Raw genomic sequence first — 25,672 nt, forward strand, 5'->3', positions numbered from 1 at the left:
CAGTGCGATGCATTTGCTCGGTAGAAGTAAGGTAGGGATTTTTCTTCGGGTCAGATGCCATATTACTGTATTCGCTTTTCCATTGTTTGCGTTTGAATCATTACCTTGATCTGTGACTCGCTCTTCTCCCCTTGACCTTCCTAGTCACTGCTGTTAAGCAAGGCCTGTTTTGATGCCTCTGGCCCTTACTCTGGATCAGAGGCCAAGGAAGGCCTGTGAAAACAAATCCCCAGACCCTCTCTCTGGGCCCTAGCTTTCTGCTACCCACTCTCGGCTAGGAATGGGGAACGGTTGTGGGGTTGGGGGGTTGGGCCCCACAGCTGCTTAGGCCTTTGCTCTGTGCCCCGTGTGGCCTCAGAACCTCCCACACACTCAGATAAACATCCAAGAACCAGTGTCAGAGCCCCACTGTTAACAGAAAATTAAGATGGCCAAGAGCAAATGCAACTTTTCTCTTCAAAAAAGCATGAGCATGCATCTCTGCTAATAGATGCAAAGACCAATCTAGAAGAATATAAATCAAATTACTGACGTACTTCTATTTGAGAAGTGGTGACAAAGACACTCCCCTTGACCGAACTCTAGTCAGGCTCCTCCTCAGAGCCCGCCTAGGCTCTGTCCTTGGGCATGTCTTCCTAGAGCGCACTTCCTGCACAAATCCTGACGAGTAGGTTTAGTGAGATCCCTTACCCTTGATATCTGATCACCCTCGTTATCCAATCAGGTTCGTCATTCTCCACTGACCCCTCGTGGCGCCTGGTCACCCTGGCCTGGCTTCAGCATGAATCCTGTTAGGTCAGTGAAGCTAGAGTTCCTGCTTACTCTGGTGTTTCTTTTTAGTAATTGTCTGTCCACAGCCATGGCTGTAAACTCCCACTCTTCCCTGTATTCAGAGTTGGGCCCAAGCTCTCTCCCCTACACCTCATTGCCGTGGTCCCTATGCCGATCGCAATGGTCCTGTACCGTCTGCCTAGTAAGGCAGACCTAGTAAGGCATGACCTTAACAAGTGTCAGGAGTAATTAGTTAGCAGTGGGGACATCTGTGATTTTCAATCCCTAAATGATGTTTGCATATTACTGGCGTATTATGTTTGCAGGTTTCACACAGATCAACCACTTTCTCGAGATACATATGCCATAAAATTTAAGGTGCACCTCTGTAAGGTGCACAATAAATCTTAGTACTTTCATAGAGTTGTGTGACCCTCACCCCAGCCCCGGTGAAGACAATGCCCATCACCCCCCAAAGTTCCCTTGTTCTGCTCTGCGGGCACCCTTTACTCCCATCTCTGTCTCCGGCCACCACTGCGTCTGCTGAGTGGCTTTTCTGAAATCTCATTGAAATGGAATTAAGCACCATGTGGCCTTCTGTACCTGGCTTCTTTTGCTTGTTAATGTTTCTGAGGTTGATCCACGTGGCAGTGGGCATCAGCAGTCCGTTCTCCGCGTTGTTGGATGGCACTCCATTGCATGGATGAGCCGCATTTTGTCCTCCACTTCTAGTCAGTGGACACGTGGGCCGTTGACAGGTTTGGGCTGTTGTCAAGCATGATGCTATGAACGTTCACGCACAAGTCTCCGTGTGCATAGAAGGGTCACTTTTATAATCAGAAACGAAGAAAAACGATGAAAAGACCAACATGGATTCTCAAGCTGTTGTTGCTGGAAGGCATCCTCTTTTACCCAAAATGGGGAGCTCTACAGGTGGGGCCAAAGGTTTAAAACGAGGAGGAAAAGAAGTGGGTCCCTGAGAAAGGATTTGCCTGACCCTGGCCTGTGCATGGCCCCAGGGGGACAAACAGGGCCAGTGGTCCCATTCCTCTGGAAACTGATGGTATTCACACCGTTCCTCCCAAGCCTCTAAACACTCATGACATGTCATGTGTCCCCACTGCAGCTCTGTGTCAATCCCAACACAAACACACTCCCCTGTCTCAAAGTCCTCTGGTTCAAAAGCAGGAAATCAAGGCAACACCAGACCACGTGAATTTGTCGTGTTTAATAAACGTTCCCCAGGGTGGTTTGCTTTTGGAGTGGCTGCAGAGAAAGGCCCGAAACGCGGGTGCAGTCTAGCTAGCTGGGTTGCTCAGATTCAGCAATTCAAGTGTTCAGGCCGGGTCCTTTCCCTGGTATGCAAAGGTCAAAAGTTGCGGCTCTGCGGGAAAGGCATCAGAAAAGCCAAGGAAGAGAGGATCCAGTTCTGTCAGCAGGAAAGAGAGGCAGAAGGAACAGAGGCGAACAGGAAGTTGGTAGGTACACAAGATGGGCACCTCGTTTACAGAGACGAGGCGGAGAGCAGACTGACAGCACACCGTTGGGGGATAATATTTAGAACCAGTAGATACGACCTCAAAGCGCTATGGGTTGACTCGGTGGTGACGGGCACCACTGCTGACACCCACCTTATCTGTGGTCTCAGCAGGTTCTCTATGGAAGTTCTTCCAGCAACCCGAGTTCCTGTCTGTGTACGTAAGGGTCTGGGTGGCTTTGAACGGTCACCCACGCGGGCAGCTCTGCCTGCCTCTTTCCTTTGGAAACTCCCCTGGTCGCCCTACTGGCCCTGAATCCCGGTTTCTCTTTGCATTCTGCCTACGGCAATGCCGCTTTCTCCTTTTTTTAATGTTTATTTATCTTTGAAAGAGAGAGAGCCAGCCAGGGAGGGGCAGACAGGGAGAGAGAGAGAGAAAGAGAGAGACACAGAATCCGCAGCAGGCTCCAGGCTCCAGCTGTCAGCACAGAGCCCGACGTGGGGCTTAAACCCACGAACCTTGAGATCATGACCTGAGCCGAAGATGGACGCTCAACCTACTGAGCCACCCAGGTACCCCCTTTTTCTCCTTTCCCTTCTACATTTATTTCTTTGGAAGGTTTTACTCATTCTGCTTTAATCTATCATTTCGAGGTGACTACACTCCTTTACTTCAACACTGACGCTTCTCCTAGTTCAGCTACTGTAACAGTAATATTAATACCAGCAGGTATCAGCACTTGACAATATTCAAAGAGTTTCTGCTTGATCCTCACCAAGAATCAATCCTATGACGTGGGCGGGATAGCTGGCATTGATTCCTTTTTTGAAACAGAGGAAATCGAGGTGGGGGAGTTCAGAGACTGCCCAATATCACAGAGTCTCAACACGGTGGGACCAGGAGCGGGTTATAGGCCCCTGACCCTGGTGCAGTCCCAGGGCTGGGCACACAAGTGATAAAGTTTAAAGCAAATGCGCTGTTGACTGATCTGTTTGACAGAGACCGAAACAGGGGTCGGTGGGCAGGAAGGATGCAGTAACAACTCATGGCAGGTCTACAGAATTCATCTTATGGGTCCATGAGCCTGTGAGGAGAGTTTTCTCATTTTTAGGTTTTCTAAATGTCTATATATTCAATATTCCTTTTTTTAAAAGCTTTTAAATTTTTTAATGTATATTTATTTTTGAGAGAGAGAAAGAGAGAGGATGGGGGGGGGGAGGAGCAGAGAGGGAGACACAGAATCTGAAGCAGGCTCCAGGCTCTGAGCTGTTAGCACAGAGCCCGACGTGGGGCTTGAACTCACGGACCGCGACATCATGACATGAGCCGAAGTCAGACACTTAACCGACTGAGCCACCCAGGCGCCTTGTATTCAATATTCTTAAAAAGGCACTGAGATCCTCAGTATGAGATGCAGAGATCATTTTAGGGTAAAAAGCTTCTGTTGAATGATGATTTGCAAATATATGTCTATAATATAGTGTTCAGAATATTATGGGTCAAATGTCTATTTAGCTATACAACCCTACATAAAATCTTGCCCTAAAGTTTTAGCAGTTAATATTTAACGGCCAAGTATTGATACCAGGTTGACATGAACAAAAAGAACGTTTTGCAGAAAGGAACATGCTTGGGATTCGATGTGAATCAATTATTGTGTTTATTCCTGAAGCTTTTATTTTGGAGCCCTGTATCACAAAATGGCATGTTTAATGTTTACAGCAGGTTTTAGAAATTTGAGATGTTTTTTTTTTTTTCATTTCTACCGTTTTTTAGAGTAAAATTGGAGATAATGTTCCAAACCATCATCAAAAAATGCAGAGCAAACTTTTCTGTATATAAACTGTACATAAAAACAAGGCACTATACATTTCAGGGAAGATATTAAGGTTGAAAGGTGGATTCGCACAGATTCTTTAGAGCCCGTGCCAGGAAGTACAAATGTCTCTGTTCATTTTAGCACCGGAAGGAGCACTCAGAACAAGTCAGACCTAAGGCCGAAGGAGACATTTCTGAACTGTGTGTGAAGATACAGAAGGGTGCCAGAGCTAATTCCACAGAAGCAATTCCATCTACCTTTTCATATTATTTTGACACCAAAAGGAAAACAAATCTTAAAAGTGAATCGAATAATATTGCTTTGTTAAATACGTATTTGATTTATACGGTGTTTATATAAATATATATATTTTAGAATCCACAAACTATCAAAATAACACTTTATGAAGAGAATTGCTTCAAAAAAAAGAGTAGGCAACGCTCAGCTGGAACAGGAGGGCAGTGCGAGAGCAGCTGCTGAGAAACAGCTACTTAAGTGCACACGGGGACACCTTTATTAACATGACCTGCTGAGTAGTGGAAAGAGAGTTTCCAAAGGGTTCGCTGAAACATTTACAAAATACACAAATCCAGGACACGCAGTACAGCTAGTAACTTCAGGTTTTAAAAACTCTGATGAAAAAAATCTTGTTTTTTTTTTTTAAATACCAGTCCAAAAAAAAAAAAAAATTTGCCATTTTCCTGGTCCAAGGGTATCGAAAGTGACGACAGATTCTTCTAGCCATCTCTCACGCTCAGAACAGACCTTTTGCTTTCTTCAGGTTCACCTGCTTCCAGGCGGGCAGTGCGTTGTATTCTTCTCTGGTCATGTCTAGTGCAAACTGCAAAATTGGGGGAGACGCCCAGTGGGTGAGTGAGAGGACTCCCATCCAAGCCAATGTGTCGCTTAAACGCCATCCCACACGAAGAAATGCTTACCTCAAAGTCTTCGTCAGTGAGATAAATCTCAAGCTTCAGAGGATCAACTCCCTCGGGCAGTGGCCTGGCTAGCAGATCGGCCAGCGGATAAATGGTTTTACAAAGCTTGGCTAAGACATCTTCCACAAGGGTGATCTGATTCGAAACTTCCGTATCCTAGAGAAGAGGAGGGAGCAGAGAGAACTTCGTGTCCTGCACCTGCACCAATGTTTTGTCACGCACCTGCAAATACACGACCCTGTCCTGTCTGTGCCCTTGCCAGACCCTGTCTAGGCTGTGCCTAGCCGGGGGGGGGGGGGAGCGGTCGCTCAAGGGGAAGCAGGCTCTGAAATGGAAAGGGATTGCCCAAAGCCCCACAATTCTCCCTTACATGTCTTCCCACCTCACCAAATAAATCCTGCCTTGGACAAAAGGGAGTATCACGTGAGTGAATTATGGCTTAAGATTATTAAATCTGAACTCTAAACACTAGAAGCATTCAGATAATGGAATTTGTTTAAAAGTATTTTAAAATAACCTTATGAGGATTCATGCTGCCCCCTTGAGCCCTGTTTCTTAATCCATAATAGAAAAAGGTAAGAAAATGCGTCCAGGATATGCTGCTGAATCCAGACTTCAAACAAACAAACAAAAACCACTCTGTGTGCATTTACACTGAACTGGTTACTACAGGTAAATTCTCTTCCTCTGTTAAACCTGGAAGCCAGATCACTGCCCTCCTTTTGAGTGGCGGGAATGAATGACTAACAGGGTTGCCAAATTCATCAATGATGGTCGAGACTAGTGGTCACGGAGTGGGTTTGGAGCAATCCTGCACCTAAGACCCGGGGCAAGCTACTTCAGGTGTCTGTGTCTCAGCTCCTTCCCTGGGAAAACGGAGATACACGAAGATGAATCTTAATAGACTGTTGTGAAAATAAGGGAGAAAATACACGTAAAGGGCTCGGAGCCGTGCCTGGCCCACGGTGAGCGCTCAGTGATTGTGCTGTTGCCACAACTTGGCGTGGAAAGTCCGACTTCACTGGCCGGAAGCCCGCCGGCCTGTGCGAGATGCTCCCAGGCCACCGCTGCCTGGGCATGCAAGGCGGAAGCACGACACAGCGGTAATTACAGCCTTGAACTCACACTGCAGGAGGAGGTACTGGTGCGGGGCGCTGCACCCCCAGGCACGACTGCGTGTTTATTGTAAACAGAGCCCTATCGGGCTCCTCCCCGCGTGGACCGAGCCCACTGGCTTACAGAGAGATGTGAGTCTCGGCAGCGATGCCGGCATTAAACAGGTATTTGCGCTGCGCATCCACTGTTAAGCAGCAGCGAACTCTTTTTGTTTAAACAAAAGTTTGTTCGGACCTCCCGTAAAATACCCATGTCGTCTCCTCCGGAAAAGCAGCTCTCTGACATAGTAAGGAAATTGAAATGGAACAAACCTATTTCCTTCACAATGTTAAAAACTCATGACTTAAAGGAATTCTACACAGCTGTAGTAAGCTTTTTTTTTTTTTCCTATGTGGTTGGAAATTATAATGTTCTGGTTAATAATATGCTTTAGTAAATAAAGGTTATGATAAATGCTTCATGGGCTAATACCAACTGGTCTCATGAAATACTATTAATGAGCTATTCACACTCCTAATCAGGAGTGACTCACGATACATTCGTTCACTTCGTACTTTGATCTGTGAATAATCCATCACAGGTTTATGTTGTGTCTCCTCAAACACAAGGTTACTGTCTGAAGCCAGAGGATTTTGTTGTGCCTTACGCGGACCTCGAAAAGCAACAGAGTTTTAGCGAACAGAATGAAGAGATGGAAGCTTTTATTTCTGTATATTCTTCAGAGTAATTAAGTTCACCTTTGCTTTTAAAAGTTGTTTAACTTGAACACCAGGTGTAGAAAAATACCAAAAATAGTTCAAATGACTGATTACCAAAATAGTTCAAATGATTTTTCCATTTCCTAAGCTAATTCTATGTAGACTTGCTAACATGTTGTAAAAGAAATGAACAACAACAACAACATTTTATCACTTAGAAAATGCCATTGGGATGCTTCTTCCCAAGGTACAGTCGACTCACGATCTGAAAGGTGTGGAGCCACCTTCACGGGGAAGCAAACCACACTCACCATTTCTGTGATTTCAGCAATGTCCTCTCTGTGCTCCCAGCTGGGGAACATATTGGTGAACGTCAGGGGCTCCAGACCAGCGTGGATAAGGTAAGACTTGGGGGGCGGCCTCTTGATATTTTTTCCTGTAGGTACACAGAGGGCAACATCAGGACACCCGGGGTACGGGTCCAAAGACCCGGTCTTTCTCTGATTTTCCTTGAAATCTTTTCTTCATTTGGATCTCCTGACTTACGGTTCGAGTGCAAGTTGTGAGTAGTTCATAATAACGCATGGATGGTATTTATACAAAATGTTAAGTTTATGCATATAAGGATACGTAACACTGCATGTAAGTGACCTGACTCTAGCAAAATGCTTCCACGTCTCTGGATCTGAGAAAGCCTCTCTCCATGGCTCCTGGGCAAGAGATTTTTTCCTCTTGCATTCACCTGTAGAAGCATTCCTCTGACTTCCTAAGGCAGCGTTAAGTTCAATGTGAGTTAAACAGCTAACGAGAGCATTTTCTAAACCACTCTAATTTAAACATTTGGTGGGAATTTGTTACTTGTTACTGACGAGCTTTTCAAGAGAGAATCAACTGCATGAACTCAATGAAACTAATCCATGAAACCTTAAAAATTAAGGTAAGAAATTGATTACTGGCATCCTCGTTTTACATAAAATTCTATAAATGTTTGGCAGATGGTATAGTAAGAAGCCATGAGTTCACAGTAGATCTTTCTTTTTTAGATATCACACTAAAAATAATAACGAATGACCAAAAGGTTGCCATTGGCCTTCCAGCCCATTTAGGCGAGATTTCCACTCTGGACAGTGGGCGGCTATGCGCAGAAGAAGGCCCCCAGCATGATTACACCAGAGTGCAAAAGGGTTTCGACCCCTCCAGGGCATTCCACAATACAGCCTTAAATCTTGAGGGTAGCAACTCAGACGGCCCAGTAATATAAAAGAGAAAAATGAATTCCCATTCATGGTGACAGTCAAGAATGCATTAATCTCAAGATTAAGAAGCCTCAAAAAAAAGCTTGGTTTCATCACTGCCCGCTGGGCTTTATCAAGGTTGGCCGGCACACGCAGGAAGGAAAACACTGGTCTGCGATCCTGCCGGGGTGGATGAAGCCTGTCGCAGAGCTGAGGGCCCCAGGCCCGCCCACTGGCACCGACGCCTCACCTTTGCAGTACTGGAGCACGGTCTCCATGGCACTCTTCCGGTCGGAGGCCCAGCGAATGCGGGCGGAACCCGTGATCTTGTTCTCGATGGGCCACCAGCCCTGCCAGAGGTACACCTCATGGTGATTGTCAACAAGGAAGAGTGCTGTGAGGGCAAGGGCAGACCAGACAATCAGGGGCTTCTCCGTGGATGCTTCCGGGGCACTCTTCCCCAAACCTAATGGATGCTTCCCTCCAGGCTGCTTTTGTCAGAGGGAGGGGGTGCAGAATCCCCTTGGCGGGGCCAAAGGCGGGGTGTCCACGACGCCTCAGCCCTTTGAGCATACAGTCAGTTAAAGCCTCTGGGCAGAGAGAGTTGGCATCTGTGATGCCGGCCTCTTTTCCCTCCCTGTCCCCACACTGTCTCTCCCTTTGCCTCTCCTCAGTAGCCGGCCCACCGGCGGCCCTTCTGAGAATTGGCAGCATGCTGAGGGGAGGGATAACGCACCCACAAGGGGCTGTAAGCAGCATTTCTCTCCAAAGAACATATTAAAAACCGGAGAGTACACCCCCCTTGCCCTACAGGTCACTGATGTGCGTGCCCCACATGCAATTGCTTCCTAGGTGACTAAGTTCCTGGTTCTCGGTGAGAGAATAGGGCTTGAAGGAGCAGACGCGTTCTAACACATCGTCAGCCCGACTCTTATTCCATGTGGCAGAGGGGCTCTCACACCTGCTCGGTCCGCCTGCCCCGTGTCCTTTCCTAGCCCGTGTTTCAGAATTCCACGCACACCACACATTTGAGAAGCCTAGAAGAGGTTGATAACCCACCCTGAGGCATAGCGTGAAGAGGGTGGGTAGCGGCCTCCCTTTGAAGGAACTTGCTAATATTTCCCGCAGTATGACCCGTGGGCCAGCTGTTGAGCTTTTAAGGTGGGGAGCTGGGCCGGGTTAGTGAGAGGTTGTGGCTGAGGGGAGAGGGCACAAGGGCTCAGACTCAACTGCAGGAGTCTGGCGGGGTCCGTACAGCCCAGTCTCTGGTGACGGTGACTGTCCCAACCAGCACAAGGGCACACAACCGGTTCTGTCGCGAGGTGGGGGCCGAGTGGATACAGCCTTGACCTCGGAGTCAGAAGACATGGGTGGGAACCACAGCCCTGCCGTGCAGCCTTGGCTAAGGCAGACACCATTCTTTGGCTGATTCAGCAGATACTCTCAACCCCTTGCTGCCCCGCCACTTGCTTTCCTAGGCTCCCTGGTAGTGGAGGGTGGTCATGTGACAGAGCTCTGGCCGACGGGATGTGAGCAGAAGTTAGCTGGGGGCTTCTGGGAAAGCTTTTGCTTTATCCAATACAAGGGAGAGACACTGCCATCACTGCCCTTTTCCCAACCCCTTCTCTGTGTCTCGAACGAAAACATGATGCCCGGAGCAGGGGAGGCCGACTGTGGGCCACGAAGCCACGAGACTGAGGGGAGTCTGGGAGAAGAGCTGAGATTCCAGGCCTGACACGGTTGTGCTCAGCCTACTTGGGCGAGTTAAGCACCTGGGCCTCGGTTTCTTAGACTGTAACATACGGTTGATGTTCCCTTGCTTTTGGGGTAGGTGTGAGCATGAGATAATATAAGAAAGTTACCCGCCAGGGCACTTGGTAAATAAAAACCGTTTAGTCAATATGCAAGTAGAGTAAAAAGGCCGTCTGGAAGGTGTACGTTCTGTGGCTCGGCACGATGACCCCTTCCGCGGGCCATACCTGGCTGTGGCGCGCTGTACAGATCTTCCTGCAGGAAGGGCATAGAATTGACCACAGAGGGGTCTCGGGCGGGATACATGAACTCTGTGGCTGAGAAGTCACCAGAGGAACTGCTGAGGATGAACAGGCGGGGTGTGAAGTTAAAATTTCCAGGATCTTTGAAAGAAAAGAGAACAGAGCTGAGGACATGATATGCATCAAAGGAAATCCCAGATGGATGGGAGAGTGACTGTAAGACATGAAATAACCCCAAAACTTCATGCGAAAATAGGTAAAATTTATCTGACCTTGGAGGTGGGGAAGGTCTCCTTAATCATAATTATAAAAGGAGGAATGAAGGGACAGGGGATTTCTGCACTGACAGTACAAAAATGAACACTTTCATTGCAAAAAAGCCCCAAACCAAACAAAAAGGCAAGTGACAAAATGAGAAATGTGGAAACCGGTTTGTGCCCTTGGTATATAAAAGAATAAAGATAAATATCTCAGTAAAAACGTACAAAAAGGCAGAAATGAAAACATTCACCAAAGTAGAAATACAAATAATTTAAAAAAATACATAAGCATTTAACAGTACTTCCAATTTAAACCATTAGTTAAAATAGTGCTCAGGTAGCAGTCTCCCCCCACCGCTCCCCCCCCCCCCCCATTTTGGCAAAGAGGAAAAGGCAAAGTCCACTGGGGAATGCACACTCTCTGATGTATATTGCCGGGTGAATATGGAGACTGGTGCCAGTGTTCGGGGGCACCCTTGTTGAGCTGTACCCTGAATCTTTTCTAGAAATTTAACTAGAAGTAAATACATGTACTTGGTTTAAATTTATTCACGTCTCTATTGTGTAATAGGGAAAAATCGGAAACCTCTCTCCAACCAAAAGAGACAGGTTAAATAGAAAATGGCATATGGCATATTCATGGAATGCCCTGCGGCCAGAGAAGTCTAGATATTAACAACTTGAGCAACTGTTCGTAATAAAGGGAAAAATCGGGTTACAAAACTGTGTACTGCTGTCCAAAATTTCCTTTAATATAGATGTGTATGGATCCCATAGAGAAATGTTGATTCTAGTTATCTTTGAGAGAGAAGATCATAAGGGACTTAGTTTCTTTTTCAACCTCTCTGTACTTTCAAACATTTTCCATCGCCAATATGCATTATTAAGAAAAACTCTGTAAAAGTTCATGAAAACTGAGATGAGTATACCCCACTGTGGTCCAACCTTGGGCAAGCTGATGAAGTTCGCTGTGCCTCAGTTTCCTCATCAGAACAAACACGGTGGCGTTAGGTGGTGAGCGTTAAGGCACATCAGGTGCTTAGGTGGTGTCTGTCTCATCCTAACCTGCCTAATACTTGTTAGCTTTCCCTCGTGTTAATCTGTACGTTAAGTTGATCTGTGTTTTGTGTATTTAATACAAAACCGACCTATTCTCTAATCTGAACTCTGTTAGGTCCCTGCACCCAGGATGCTGGCCAGACCGAAAGCGTCTCGTGCCATAGGATCACGTTGTGTCACTGTCCCTCTGGTTTCCTGGAATTCCCTTCTCTCCCTCCGTCTCTTCAGGTCATGCTTCCCTCCGAGGCTCTGTGTAAATGTCGTGTAATTTTCCTGGTGGAACTACTCTTTCTTTTAACTCTCAGCCTCCTTCATTCGTACCTCTTTCATGACACACCAAAGTTTTATTTGGCATTATGCTTAGCTGTGCGTATTATTTAGCTTCCTTACTGCATTGTAGGCCTGGGAGGATCTAGCCTATGTGTGATTCACTGGGTGTTGTGCATAGTATGTGCTCAGTAAATAAGTACTGACTAAGTTAGTGATGGAAAGCTACGGAATGTTGGATTACCTTGAAGCATGCAGTCGTAGGCTTTCCTGTCTCTCCTTCCTAAAGCGTCCCAGAATCCCAGGGGCTCCGATCCTTCATCACACTCATGTATTGTCACTTTACTGCTACTATGCAGTCCGGCTTCCAGGGGACATCTGCACGGAGAAAATCCAGTAGTTTGTTTGTTTGTTTTAAGCCTGGAAGTGTTGGCAGTATGGAATTATTCAAGACTAAATCTGCAGATCAGTTCACCATCTCTCTTCTTCCTAAAATAATTCTTACTAATGAATAAAAACATGCTCCGTGGTTTATGAATGTGTGTGTATGTGGTGGGGGGGGGCAGCAATGAGAGGGACTGGCCTGGCCCTTAGAGAAGAATGTATAATTACATACAAGTTGCAATGAAAGTGATCATGTTTTTATATACAACATACATATTAACTATTCCTTGTCCTCTCTTGCTAGGACATAAGCGTCATGGGGACGGAGACTTAGGTTAGTTCACTTGCCAGACCCTCGTCCCTAAATCTGTGCTTGGCACCAAGTACGTGATCAGTGAATACCTGCAGAGCGAATGAGTTCATCGTTCTGTTTTTTCCCAGTGGTCCAAGGGGAAAATCCAACGGGCCAGGGATGCCTTTGGATACCTCGCCGAAGGTCAACTATCACCCCTCCCCACTCGCTGGCACACAGAACAGCGTTTCGAGATGAGACGTTTTGCTTCCCGGCCATCTGCCTGTTGACAGGGCACTGGCGTGCGTTCTCTCCGCCCTCTCCTCGGCGCGGTAGGTTCGAGAGCCGTCCCAGGGGAAGGATGCCCGCCCAGCACCGCTGTGGTGCCCAGAGAACGGATTTGACCAGATTACCCTTTGGTGGCATGCTGTGGCCCTGGAAATGCTCCGCTTCTACTGTTCACATGTTACCAGTGTCCTCCCAGGTGACAGCCTGAGGGAACGCCAGGCATCCCCTGCCTAGCTGGCGGTCTAGCGACTCAGGGGCAAATGCAGGCATACGGTTGTCCTCTGGAAAGGGGACATCTTATAGTCTGACGCAGTTGGTGGTCTCCCAGACTTTTCTTTAGCTAAACGCTTCCTAACTTTCCACTGCTCTGGCAAAACTGAAATGTTGAACCCCTAAAAGATATTTGAAATTTGCTCTCTTTAAATACCAAAGGCCTCCAGGCTTTTAATTCAAAATCATACCCGTGAAAGAAATGACAGCACTCGTTGGGGGCACTTCCCTCACTCCTCACTCTGCCTTTCATCGAGGCAGGTACATCCTCAGAAGGTGGGGGAAGCCCTCACGTGGGCAGCTTGAAGCGAGATGTGTGTCACGGCCACTTGGAATGTCAGAGGCCCCCAACCACGTTCATACCCACCCCCTGCTGAAGTCACTTGAGGTACACCCAGGCTTCTACTGGCGACCCTGGGTATCCTTCCCGCCTCAGCCGGTGTCTCACGGGGAAGCCCCTTCTGGGAGATACCCTCACACACAACACTCACTGTTCTTTGATTTTATTTGCTGCGGTCCTTCCGACCTCCTTCGTGTGGGCTTGGGCTTTGCATCCGTGCCACAAGTAAATGAGGGCTTTATTTACGTTGAGGACAACCATGGAAGTCCTGGACCTCAAGCTACTACAGTGACAGGCCACTTCCAGCAAATTCCCTTCCACAGGCACTTCTCCGCGCACACAGTACAGCCTCCACTCACCTGCAGGGGGCAGCAGCGGCACAGAGTTAGGATGTGTGCCTCGCGCGGGGACCCGCCAACACCACCCACCCTGGGCCCACCCAGGCCCATCCTGTGACTTGGGGGTGGGGGTGGGGGGGCTCAGGCGGAGTGGCGGCCAGCTCGCTGCCGGCCCAGAAAGCACATCCTTTTGGAGTTAGAAGCAGGTTCGTGAAGTAGAAAACCCATTTTTGTAAATACTCAGACATTTACAAATACTTATAAATACTGAGTATTTTATAAATACTCAGGTAAATCACATAACAGGCATATTTTGAGAGGCTCTGAAGCTAAGAATTCTTTTTATTTTATTTTTTTTATAAATCTATTCTATAAATTAAGAGATTTTTGTTGACCAGCATCCAATTTATAATAGATGACCCACTGAATTTTTCTCCCCTCTTGAAAAGAGACACAGAGTCACTGTGGGGATTCAGTTTAAGGGGAAGTAATCTCCCAGCCTCCTGCATACAGAGTCCTATGTATCCTAAGGTAAACGCCACAGGAAGGTGGGGGGGGGGTGCTATGAGCTCCCCATAAGGCTGATTTGTAAGGCAAACGTGACGAGGCTTTCAGGGGTGAAGACACAGCTATATAAAGGGAGACTTACTTTAATACCCCCCCCCCCCCCACCAGTGTGAAAACACCTTCTAGGAGAGGGAAACAAATCTTATTCCAACGGTGACAGTGACTTACTTTGCGTGTTCTCTTCCTCCTCTTCCCGCCTCCCGGAGTGTACTACCATTCCCCCCTGGAAACACTGCAGAAAGCAGGGGGGCTCCTTTCCCTGCAGGACCTGGACCTTTCAATGGAAACGCATTCCAGTAAGTAACACATACGGGTTTTCAAAGTCTTAAAAAGAATACCTGCCTAGTAGAAACTCTGAAAAACAGCAAGAAGTGCCCACAAACACCAGTGACACTACTGTTGTCTAAAGATAACCACTGTGAAAGGTCTAGGGTACAGTTTTCCTTTCAAAGTATCTTTCAGGTATGTGTCTTTCCCAGACAAAAGTAGGACTGTTGTCCTTTGTTACTTAATACCCGATTTATTCACTTGATGTTTTGCCATCAAAGACTTTGGAAACACAAGTTTTGATATTTTAGTGGTATTCTGTGGTATAGACGTAGCATGACTGATGTAAACAAGTTTGAAACAAAGTCTACCTCTCAGCAGTGAGAACGGCTGATCACTTAGTGACTCAGGGGCGGGGCCGGGAGGGGAGAACTGTCTCTTTTGCAACCATTCCCATAGTCCACTCATGGAACACTTCTCCTGCGGACCAGCCTCCCCTTCGCCTGGGAAGCACTGTGTTAGCTGCTCATGAAACTGTTAGGGTTGACTCCACTCACTCTCACTTTGGCTAGACATTTTCCCTTCACGAGGAAATTGTTTATTCAGCCTGGAAGTCGGGGCAAACCGAAAGGTAGGAAGCATTTCCCACCAGGAGTTAACAGATCAACCTCAGGGCCAACTTTGCGTAATTAAGCGCCATTTTGTGGCAGCGTTTTATATGTCTGAAGTGTTTTTACATCCACTGGCTTGATAAAAAGTGGAATGCTCAGACTAGAGAGATTAAGACTCAAAATTCTAAGGGTGATTTTGCAGGCACGATTGAAACATGGCCTTTACAAAAATAAAGGCGGTTGAAATTGCCCACTATTAGGGATAAATTAAAATGCAATGGCCACTGACAGTTATTTTCAATTATTGTATAGTCTATAGTAGAAAATGTGTATTAAGTATTTTTTTAGGGAACAGGATTGGTTCTTAGGAATCCAGAAGGCTAGGTGAACATTAATCTGTTTCGGAGAAAATTCCTCTGTTCTCCTCCCTCATGCTATTGTTAACTACTCTTCCAAGGTAGTGAAGATACCTGCTCGTGGTATCATGCTTTCCCAAAACCTTACAGTCAACTCTTCATTACTAAAGGATGGGACCCCAGGCAAAGGTAATCCAAACAGCCAAAAGAAATGTTTACAAAATCTTGGCCCCGGGGCATTATACAGGCCCTGGGGTTATAATGGCGGATAAAGACCAGCACACAAGGTCTCTTTCATACTTTCTAGGGAAAGAGGGATAACAAGTAAGTAAACGCAATGTCTACAAAATGTAAATGAAATGACAAATGACTATGAAGCGGTTTTAAGTAGTGATAATAGTGGTAAGTGCTATAAAAAAAAAAATAAAGCTCAGCAGAGGGACGGAGAATGGGGAGGGATTTGGATAAAACAGGTGACACGGGAACAGAAACCTGAATCATATGAAGTTGAAAGTTACTTATGGATACAGGGGAAATGTTCCAGACAGGAAATTGCACAAAGGCCCTGGGGTGGGCGGAAAGAGGTCTGTGTGTCTCAGGAGTGGCAAAAGGCTAGAAAGCCAGGGGGAGGTGGGAGAGGTGTTCAGGGACCACCACGAAGGTGCTGGCAGATCACAGGGACACCAGTTTGGAGAGCAAGGGAATGACACGGTCCAACGTGTTCCCGAAAAATCACTCGGGCTGCTGGGAGGAATGCAGATGAGAAAACAGATAAGAATACTCATTTTTACATTAATCTCTGGTATTTCCTTCGGACAGATTTGTGTAAGTGGAATAACTGATCAAAGTTTATGAGAATTTTAAGGTTCTTGAGCCAAACTGCTTTTCAGGATGGCTGTTTCAAGCTACACTTCCCAGTGGAGGCATCCTACTGAATCCTTACCCAGCCTGGAGCCGTTCTTTATAAAATCCTTACCAATTTTAGAAGTGGAAAACAGCATCTCTTGGTTTTATTTGTAACTCCTTGAATATCAGTTAAGTGGAAACTTAAAAAAACCAAACCCTCCCTTGGCGCTTGGTACCTGTCTTATGGATTCGCTATTTACAGATACAACATCTCGTTGAAGAGCATATTACTCCTGACCTGCCAGTGGGGAGAGGAGAGGGGAGGCCCAGCCTGCAGTCTGGAGAAGCCAGACCAGAACTAAAAGTCACTTGTGCGATGCCGTCTTTGTTCACGAGAAGTCAGGGGTCTTCAGGGGACCAGGCCGCACACCCTGTGGCTCCCCAGGAAGGACGGTTCTCTCATTCAGCTGCTTTCCAGCACTTACCTGGGCACCCCTCTCCTCGTCCAGCTCCACCGTCATCAGAGCCGACGTGCCCTTCTCGCTCACGGTCGACTGCCGACCTTGCCAGAAGAAGTAGACACACTTCTCTTTGCCAGCCACCCGTGCTGAATGCTCTCCCTTTTGTCGACTTCCCACTGCAAACACAAAGAACCCGAGAGGGCAGGGTAAACAGCTGATAGGCCACAAGAGGAGCAAATGTATGGCTTTCTTCTCCGGGCTCTGTGAGGACAAAGAGGGAAGACAAAAAGCTTTGGGGCATGGGGCTGAGGAGAAAAACCACCTTTCTTCCAGTAACTGATCCTGAGCCTCCAAATTGGAGAAAAATGATCTAGCCTTCTTGATGCCCTAGGAAAAACACCTGTCATCCTCCAGGAAGGCGGCGGATCACTCCAAGTGTGTGACAGAGAAAGCGGGTGACTGCCAGAGCAGGACCAACGGCTCCCAAAGACAGAAATACATTTTCCGTCTTACGCCATTTTTTTTGGCAGAAGATTAGCTGGTAGAGAAAAGATATTGAAAGCAACAGCTGGGCTAGCTTTAAGTACAAAGGGAAAATTTAGTCTGCTAAAACTATTCTAGTGAAAACACACTCTGAAGTTTCCACATTCTGTGAGAAATGGAAGAGATCTATTGCTGACATACCGCTTTCATAAAATAATCTGGGATTTCAATACTATCTGTCGCTGGGTCCGTAGCCAGGATTCAGTGCTGGTTGTCCTTACCGCCTGGCACCTCACAGGCATTTGCATTAGCAGCACCCGGCTCACAGGTCTCACCCAAGAGCAGGCACGGGAAGCTAATTGGTCAAGTGGCCATTTTGAAAAGGCAGTATTTCAGACCTCAGCTCGCTACTTTTCGGTATATACCGCACTCCGGTCTCCTCTCGTTCATTCAACAACCGCTCTCCGAGCACCCACAGTGTGCCCGGGGCCTCCTCGGGATACCAGAGCTATAATGAGAGGACGGCCCCCCTGCTTTCATCCTAACAGACATGAGCAAGACAGTTTCAGACGGTTGATAAGTGCTCTGAGGATGACAGACAGGGCTGTGACATGGGGCAGGGTGAGTGCTAATAGGATTCCCTGTTGAACGAAGGCCTCTCTGAGGGGGTGACAATGACAAGGTGACAGGGACTGCAGGCAGACCCTTCTGGAATGAATGAGGTCAGGAGACCGAGCTGTTACCCTCAGATGCCTGCCTGGGTGGTCCCAGAAAGTGATGGGCAACAGTGGGAGAACGCAGGTTATAACACCCACGCTTGTTGAAAATTAAAGATAATAACTAGGTTCTCTGGTTCTCTGTTAACCCAGTTTTTCCCAGCACCAGTCCCATTTACAAAATCACAGTTATCTTGAGGTTTGAAGGTAAGAAGAAAGCTCATTTATTTTAAGTTCTCAAGAGGCCAGGGTCATATTTATTTGATTTTTTGGCCTTTTAGCAAAGTAATGTGTATATATAGTTTCCATAAATGATCATAATAATTCTTGACAGTGCTTTGCTTAAGCACAACATTTAGCGCCATCTCTTGTGGACCTGAACTGGTCAAGTTGGTGTATCTTTTATTAAATGTTTATTTTGAGAGAGAGAGAGAGAGAGCGAGAGAGCGAGAGAGCGAGCGAGAGCGCGGGCACACACGCATCGAGGAGGGGGAGGGGCAGAGAAAGAGGTTAAGAGTTGGATGCTTAAGGGACTGAGCCACCCAGGCACCTCAAGTTTGTGTATTTTTAATGGATAGGCTATGCATATTCACAATTAGTTTGGAAGCCACTCCATTGAAATTTCTGCTAATTTAGATAGAACAAAAGTTTGTCTTTGATTAGCAATCCCACTCTTCAAAGTAGTCAAAATTAGTCATGTCAGCTGGGGAAAGATGTGCTTAAAACAGCTCACAGAAGTTGATATATATCTTGAAATCTGTTAGCACTTAAGTACATTGTATAAATATATATTCAGGCTTAAATAACCAGTGTTTTACCATCTAACATTCTAATGTGGACTTCAGTATATATATCTAAAATAGAATTATTTCCTTAAAATATCTCATAATAGTTTTCAGCAATTTTCTTCAATATGCACAAATTTATTACTATATACAACTTAATTTTTAGTTCATTTATTTTTAATGTTAGCAAAGTAAAGATTAAACTTTCATCAGTAAGAATTTACGGACTGTGACCTTTATTTCACTTTTTATATTTTTTTAATGTTTATTTATTTTTGAGAGACAGGGAGACTGAGCACAAGTGGGGGGGGGCGCAGAGAGAGAGAGAAGACACAGAATCCAAAGCAGGCTCCAGGCTCTGAGCTGTCAGCACAGAGCCCAAAGTGGGGCTCAACGTGAACCAATGAGATCATGACCTGAGCCGAAGTCTGACGCTTTACCCACTGAGCCACCCAGGCGCCCCCTGACTGTAACCTTAAATAGCCTTGATCAGATGGCTAATTTAAAGTGTTGATGGGGGTGCCTGGGTGGCTCAGTCGGTTGACTGTCTGACTCTTCAGTTTGGCTCAGGTCATCATCTCACAGTCGTGAGATTGAGCCCCACGTCGGGCTCTGTGCTGACAGGGCAGAACCTGCTTTGGATTCTCTCTCTCCCTCTCTCTTTCTCTGTCCCCACGCACCCTCCCATCAAAATAAATAAGTAAACTTAAAAAAAAATTAAGTGTTCATGCATTATGTCTAAAAATACTTTCAAGAGGACGTTTGTGACCAGTCGTGTTTAGGAGCAACAGGGAACCACGGATTGAAGAACTGCTCAGGGTCAAGCGGTCTTGCTGCAGAACCCCATCTACTGCCCACTGCGGCCTCCGGTCTCCCGTCCCTGGAGCCCCAGTTCGCTTCTCCAGGAGCTTCTCTGTGCACCTGTGCACCTGGCTAGTGTCCACCAAGAGGACGGCCGTGCTGTTTCTACAGCTGCTGGTGTCTGCTGACCTTGTCCCAGAAGAGCTTCCCGAGCTCCAAGTTCTATGTCCTGTTTGCACGTGCAGCTGTGGAGTAGGAGTGATGAGGAGCTAGACTGTGGTCACCGAGGGGCCACTGTTAATGCCATTGTGCTATGCTTCTCTGCTCCCAGAGGGACCGTCTGGAATCGGAATGCTCCCTGCTCTGACTTAATGCTCTGCAGCTGGACCCCTTCAAAGCTGTAACTTTGCTCATAACCATGCTGCTGGAGCTGGCTGTGAGATACGCGCTGTGTTTACTGGAAGAAACACAGAAAGTACTTTCCTGGGCCAAATCATTACTTCTTAGGCGGCCTCCAACAGAGTAGTCTATGAAGGCCTCAGAAATCTGATTACTTTTTTTTTTAATTAATTCATGTCGATATCGTTTTATTCATTTATTTCCTATTACTTCTTTTTATAACTAACAGCTCAGGTAAGGAGATGAGTGAACTTCAAATTCTATTGCTCCTTTGTCTTGTTTTGTAAAACATGCAGTTTCCTCTCTGTATTTAAGGAAGGGGAGCTATGTGTGCTTTCAAAGCTGGTCCTTAACGTTCCCTGCTGCACAACACCGAAGGTTAGTGGATTCCCACCCGCCAAATCCCCTCTTACTGCCTTTATTGCCAACACGCGGCACGGATGGTTACTGCAGCTGGACAACTGCACCACGCCAAGGAGCAGAGACTCGCAATAGCGACTCTTTGGGAAGGACGCTTATTTTGGGGAGACTCATGTTATCTCATCTTCAAGGTAAATACAGCAATTTTGCTTTCGGGGCTGAGGACATCAGTGACGATTATTTCCCGTACCTTGTGAGCATGTGCCAGGCCCTGTGCTAAATTGGACACTTACCAGATTATAATAATCTCTGAGCGGGGCATCATCATCAGACCGAGGCTCAGACAGGTTACGTCCCTTCACCCACCTTGCATGGCTGGTACGTAGGGCCTGAGAAGAAGATTCAGACCCAGGCTGCACGGTCCCCGGGCCTGTGCCCTTTCCTCCCAGCCACATGGCCTCCTTATGAAAGGGAAAGGGGCTTTCAGTGTCCTAATCTGGTCTCTCCTAGCTGGGTGACTTCAGACAGGTAACAACTGTGGTGTCCTGTTCCTCACTGAGAAATTGACATCATGACGTAATACGTCCCAGAGCCACTGGGAAGCACTCAACTCGAGTGTGCAGCAAAACCCCCAGTGCTGTGCCTCCTGGGCTGTGTGGACCTCCGGGCCCGCAGCACCCCGGACAGCTCTGGGCAACACTGCCTCCTGCCCTGCCTGGCGATGCCCCACACTGGCTGCCCACGGGCGGTGTGCTGGGCTTCCTCCAAGGCAGCAGGGTCAATCTCAGAGACCCCGGCTCTCCTCCGGAATGACGGGCTTGCCTCTTCCCTCACTTGCCTTATTGTCATTTATTATGTGCTTTCGGAAGGTAGGGTCTGACATATTTACTTAGCCCCTAACGTAAGTGTCTATATGTAGAGTAGGTGCTCCAGTAAATGCTGCCGGGTGATTAACAGACTTATTTCTGATACATTTGGAAGGAAATCATATGGTTCTCAGTCTGCGGGTATCTGATGAGCAGACAGCAGCCTTCATCCCCGGGAGCTCCAGGGCAGCCACACCCTGGCAGCAAAGCGGCTTTCAAGGGGTGAAGAAACGCTCAGGAGTTGAACGTCAAAGTCACAGCGTTGTGACAAATCCTCCCAAATGGTGGGGCGGAGGGACACTGCAGAGGACTGGCTCCTTGTTGGCAAGGAGAAGGGGTTCCCTCTCCAAAGCACACTGGCTTTCCTCCCTCACCCCCTCTAGCACAGAGCATACAACGGACCGTTTCGCTGAGCATTTCACCGACAGGAACCACGCGCAGTTTCGACTGTGTATTTATTCTACCAGATCCACAAAGCCTGTTCGTGCTCTCAGCCTCAGAGGAAACAGCTTCTTTTATTTTTAATAAATCTTTTGTGCATAACTACACCATTTGGTTCCAGTTCGAAATCATCCAGATATACTTTACTTCAGACTTTAATTTAAGCAGCAGACAGCCACATGGTAAGTATCATTTGGAGGCAAATCATCACTTTCCTAGAAAACCTCTGGACACGGGGAGGGGGCGGGAACGAGGGTAGCCGAGAAACCGTAACGTGCATGTTTAATTTCTATAAGGAAACACAACCTTCCTTAGCAATGCTAGGGCGTCGGGACCCATCTATAAAGTTTACTAAGGGGTTCTCCAAGCGAACGGTCAGATCGGCACATTCTCTGCGGCCGAAGGCAGGGGTGCACACAGGGAATGGCTTCTAGCGGTGCTAGACTCGCAGCCGCAGAGCTGGGGCCGCCCCGTGTCAGTGTGAAGAAGACAGAAGTGCTCACTGACCTGCGGTGCTCACCATGTACTTCCACTTGACCACATAGGCATCTCCCTCGTGGAACTGCCCGATGCTCTGTTTGGGGAGCCGGCTGTAGTCAAACTCTAGGATGTGCCAGACATCCACAGAGACACTGGCGATCTCAAACTGCCTCCTGTCGTCCCCTTCTACCAGGCCATAGCCACGGCCAATGTTCACCCCGTCCAGCACCGTGCTGGTGGTGGTCTGGGGCACCGGCACCATGCGCGCGACATCGTACGGCTTGGCTTCGGCCCGAGGATCTTCCTATGGGGGAAGGTGACAAGGCTGGCTCAGTGGCCTGTTTCTACAGCCGTTTCCTGCCACGCTCACTGCTGTTTCGCTGGTAGACTTTCCAGCTCTGTCTCAGCGTTTAACTGCGTTTTGGGGAAAGACTGCGGAGGCCTGAATACCCATCCCACAGCAGTGAACGGGACACCTAAAAGCTGGGGACACAAACTGGACTACTTCACCTCCTGGAGGTAGAATATAATTGGACACCCGTTTGCTGATCTCCCAGTAAACCCTGGGAAGGCTTTACCTTCGAGGCCTCTTTTGTCAGGACCTAAACCAAAGGCCTGAGGTTTGAGTCTAGATTACCGGAAATACCTTTTGCTGGGCAAGTTCGCTGGCGTTCTTCTCATTAGGTCTCTTCAGTTCAGTCCAATCGAGAAATTTCTCTTTGAACAAAATGGTTTCATTGTGTTCTGTAAGTCTCCCGAATATTGCCCAGTCGGGCCGCCCCTGTCCTTTCCTGCGAAGGTGGGTGGGTGGGGGAGTAGACAGGAGAAGAACCAAAGTTAAGCCATGGGAAAACAAAGGAAAGGAATGGAAAACACACACACGTGGCTAGTGAACACAACTCATGATACATTAGTGGTATACAGAACGCATGGTCTGTTTTGTCAGATAAGTGACATTTTAGTCTTTCGGTCTGAAGCCTCGCAGGGAATCGATGCTCCTGAGTGTGGGATGAATCGTGTCAGGTCTAGACTTTCCTTTCATACTAGCAGATTCTTGCGTTTGGGATCCCCTGGGGGCAGCACACCAGACTGGGAGCTGGGAAAAGGCAGGAGCCACACACATGGCTTCCTTGCCCGTGTCACGTGCTCAGGGTCGCCTGCAAGGGCTCCCCAATTTTCTGTCTCATTAGCGAATGGACGGGAGGAAGGCACAGCTCACCCTGAATTCTCTGTTAAGTCCTCTTACAACGAAGCTCTCCGGTCTCCGGGAGCAGGGGAAATTCTCCTCCGTTACTACAATGAGCATACTTTCATAGAGCATAAAGTGAATTTCCACATATTTATTTCTAGGCCACCAGACACGACAGCAGGAAGGGAGAGCACGAGGACACAGAACAGGAAGTGGCACAGCCCAACCTGGAGGCCTCCTGCTACGGCCTCAGGATTTCAGAATTTGAAACTGCTTGGAACGCTGATCAGGCAGAGGAAGGCAGGGTTGAGGAAATAAATACACGCTGAAGCGGGTTCCCGCAGGTATCGCCCATCCTTCCAAATCGCTCTTTGGCTGCGAACGGAGACCGGGCTGCATACACCCCGCGAGCCTGATGAGCAGTGCTTCTGGGGCCTGCTGCCGCCCCTGCCCATCACTTCCTGTCTCGTCACGACTACGGCTTCTGAAGTCACCCCCACGGCACATCAAGGAGAGGGCCCGTTCGGAGGGAGACCGCCCGGGGGAGGCCACGGCATTCTAACACCCCCACCTCGTACTCTCACGGGACTCTAGGAACCAAGTATCGGCAACTAAGGAGGATTCAGGACTCCCTTGCAAGGCTGTGGCCTTTAAAAGCAAATGTCTGAATGACCATCTTTGGTATGGAGTCCACTCTGCAGACTTGCTAGGATGTCTATAGACAGCACTTGCTTTCAGCTTTAGACATGGATTCTTTCTGGTGGGAGTTGAGCAAGCAGGGGAGGCGGTGGGTTGCAGGGTAAAGGGGAAGCTGAGAGCTCCAGGGGGTGAGCTTCTTCCTGCCTCCTCCTCTGCTAAGGAAGGGCTGGGTGCTTAATCTTGGCTGTACCTTACAACCCTTGAGGAGCTCTTAAGACCTACTGACATACAAGCCCCACCCCACGTGAACTGAGAACACATCTTTGGGGCTGGGCCTGGCACGTACATTTTTGTAAAGCTCCTTGGGCGATTCTGATCTGGGACATGTTGAAAACCAGTGGGTTACGCGCTGACTCATCTACTCCCACATCTGTGATTATCTCACTGCTATATATGTTATCTATCATATGGATTTTGTGCTTTGGCGTTATTGTTTCTTTTAGTACATCAAATAAAATACTCTTTTCCACCTTGGCTTCATTCCTTTAAACACCAGTTGTTACAGGACTACTTTGACGTTAAATGTGCATTTCGTTAAAACGGATTTGAAAACTTCATCTACGTTGACGTAATTTTTTATTGTTTTTAAAGTCTTTTTTTTTTTTTTAATTTTTTTTTCAACGTTTTTTATTTATTTTTGGGACAGAGAGAGACAGAGCATGAACGGGGGAGGGGCAGAGAGAGAGGGAGACACAGAATCGGAAACAGGCTACAGGCTCCAGGCTCCGAGCCATCAGCCCAGAGCCCGACGCGGGGCTCGAACTCACGGACCGCGAGATCGTGACCTGGCTGAAGTCGGACGCTTAACCGACTGCGCCACCCAGGCGCCCCTTTATTGTTTTTATAATAATAATAAAATCAATATTTGATTTTAAAAGAAAACTAGGTGGGGAAGTTGTAACTTGTAGACCAGATCAATGCAAAATATTAAGACCCAGCTGCATGATACCCAATGTTTGCTCTCTGCTGTTAGGTTAGAAATAGATGTGCCACCAATTATATGGCACACATGATTTAAAAGCACTTCCCACGCCCCCCCAGTAGTAAAGAAAAACAACAACAGCCCTTGGCATATAAGAATTATTTTTCTTATGATTGTGTTTCTTAGAGTTTGTGCATATTCTGCTGATTTGCCAAAATTATTTTTTTTTAATGTTTGTTTATTTTTGAGAGAGTGTGAGTGGGGGAGGGGCAGAGAGAGGCGGGGACAGAGGATCTGAAGCAGGCTCTGCACCGACGAGGGGCTCGAACTCAGGAGCCATGAGATCATGACCTGAGCTGAAGTTGGACGCTTAACCGACTGAGCCACCCAGGCATCCCCAAAATTACTTTTTTAAAATAGTCCAGTACACTGTAGGAAATATTAAAATTACAGTCATTATTTCAGTACAACACCTTCCCCCTCACTCTCTGTCCCCCACAAGGCATAAACATCATCTACTGCCAAACAAATGGTAAATCATGGAAGCTACGCTGGAAAGGTGTGAAATGAGAAGGAAAAATGTTGCTTTTGCCCCTTCAGATCCATGGCTGAATTCCAGATCCTGGGAAGCTTTTCAGATCAGCATGTAATTTGCTTAAACAATTGCTACTCATCTGCCAGGGCAGCACCTGGAAGACTGCAGGTGGGGACAATTTGCGTGCCTCCAGACACAGACTAGAATGCAGCGTCCATATTTCTGTTGCAGTTAGGCGAGAGCTAAAAGAGATGCTCTTTTTGTGAATATACAGGGTACCGCCTGCAGTCAGTTATGAAAAGGAAAGCCTTTGGAGAGCCACAGTAGGTGAGCACAGTGGG

General features: G+C 47.4%; 1 protein-coding gene and 1 long non-coding RNA gene across 21 annotated transcripts in view; one reads left to right on the plus strand and one right to left on the minus strand.

Moving 5' to 3' along the window:
- Positions 1-3,885: 3,885 nt before the first annotated feature.
- The window catches only part of SVIL (supervillin), a 231,308-nt gene continuing 209,521 nt past the window's right edge, over positions 3,886-25,672 (minus strand). For all 19 annotated transcript variants that reach the window (XM_058681568.1, XM_058681564.1, XM_058681566.1 and 16 more), the window contains 11 exons: positions 22,633-22,777; positions 22,014-22,290; positions 16,680-16,831; positions 14,283-14,388; positions 13,361-13,568; positions 11,880-12,013; positions 10,035-10,190; positions 8,306-8,449; positions 7,132-7,256; positions 5,007-5,162; positions 3,886-4,909 (listed from right to left, as the gene is read on the minus strand). In XM_058681568.1, the coding sequence (XP_058537551.1) occupies positions 4,823-4,909; positions 5,007-5,162; positions 7,132-7,256; positions 8,306-8,449; positions 10,035-10,190; positions 11,880-12,013; positions 13,361-13,568; positions 14,283-14,388; positions 16,680-16,831; positions 22,014-22,290; positions 22,633-22,777 (1,690 nt within the window). In that variant the 3' untranslated portion in view covers positions 3,886-4,822. The remainder of the gene's footprint in view (positions 4,910-5,006; positions 5,163-7,131; positions 7,257-8,305; positions 8,450-10,034; positions 10,191-11,879; positions 12,014-13,360; positions 13,569-14,282; positions 14,389-16,679; positions 16,832-22,013; positions 22,291-22,632; positions 22,778-25,672) is intronic.
- Positions 14,317-23,927, plus strand: LOC131483444 (uncharacterized). 2 transcript variants are annotated; one of them, XR_009247679.1, is made up of 4 exons: positions 14,317-14,410; positions 20,155-20,390; positions 21,449-21,688; positions 23,337-23,927. It is a non-coding gene; the product is annotated as an uncharacterized LOC131483444 (long non-coding RNA). The 2 variants fall into 2 exon arrangements; XR_009247680.1 differs by lacking the exon at positions 21,449-21,688.

The sequence above is a fragment of the Neofelis nebulosa genome, chromosome 8 (assembly GCF_028018385.1).
Source record: "Neofelis nebulosa isolate mNeoNeb1 chromosome 8, mNeoNeb1.pri, whole genome shotgun sequence".
NCBI classification, from domain to species: Eukaryota; Metazoa; Chordata; class Mammalia; order Carnivora; family Felidae; genus Neofelis; species Neofelis nebulosa.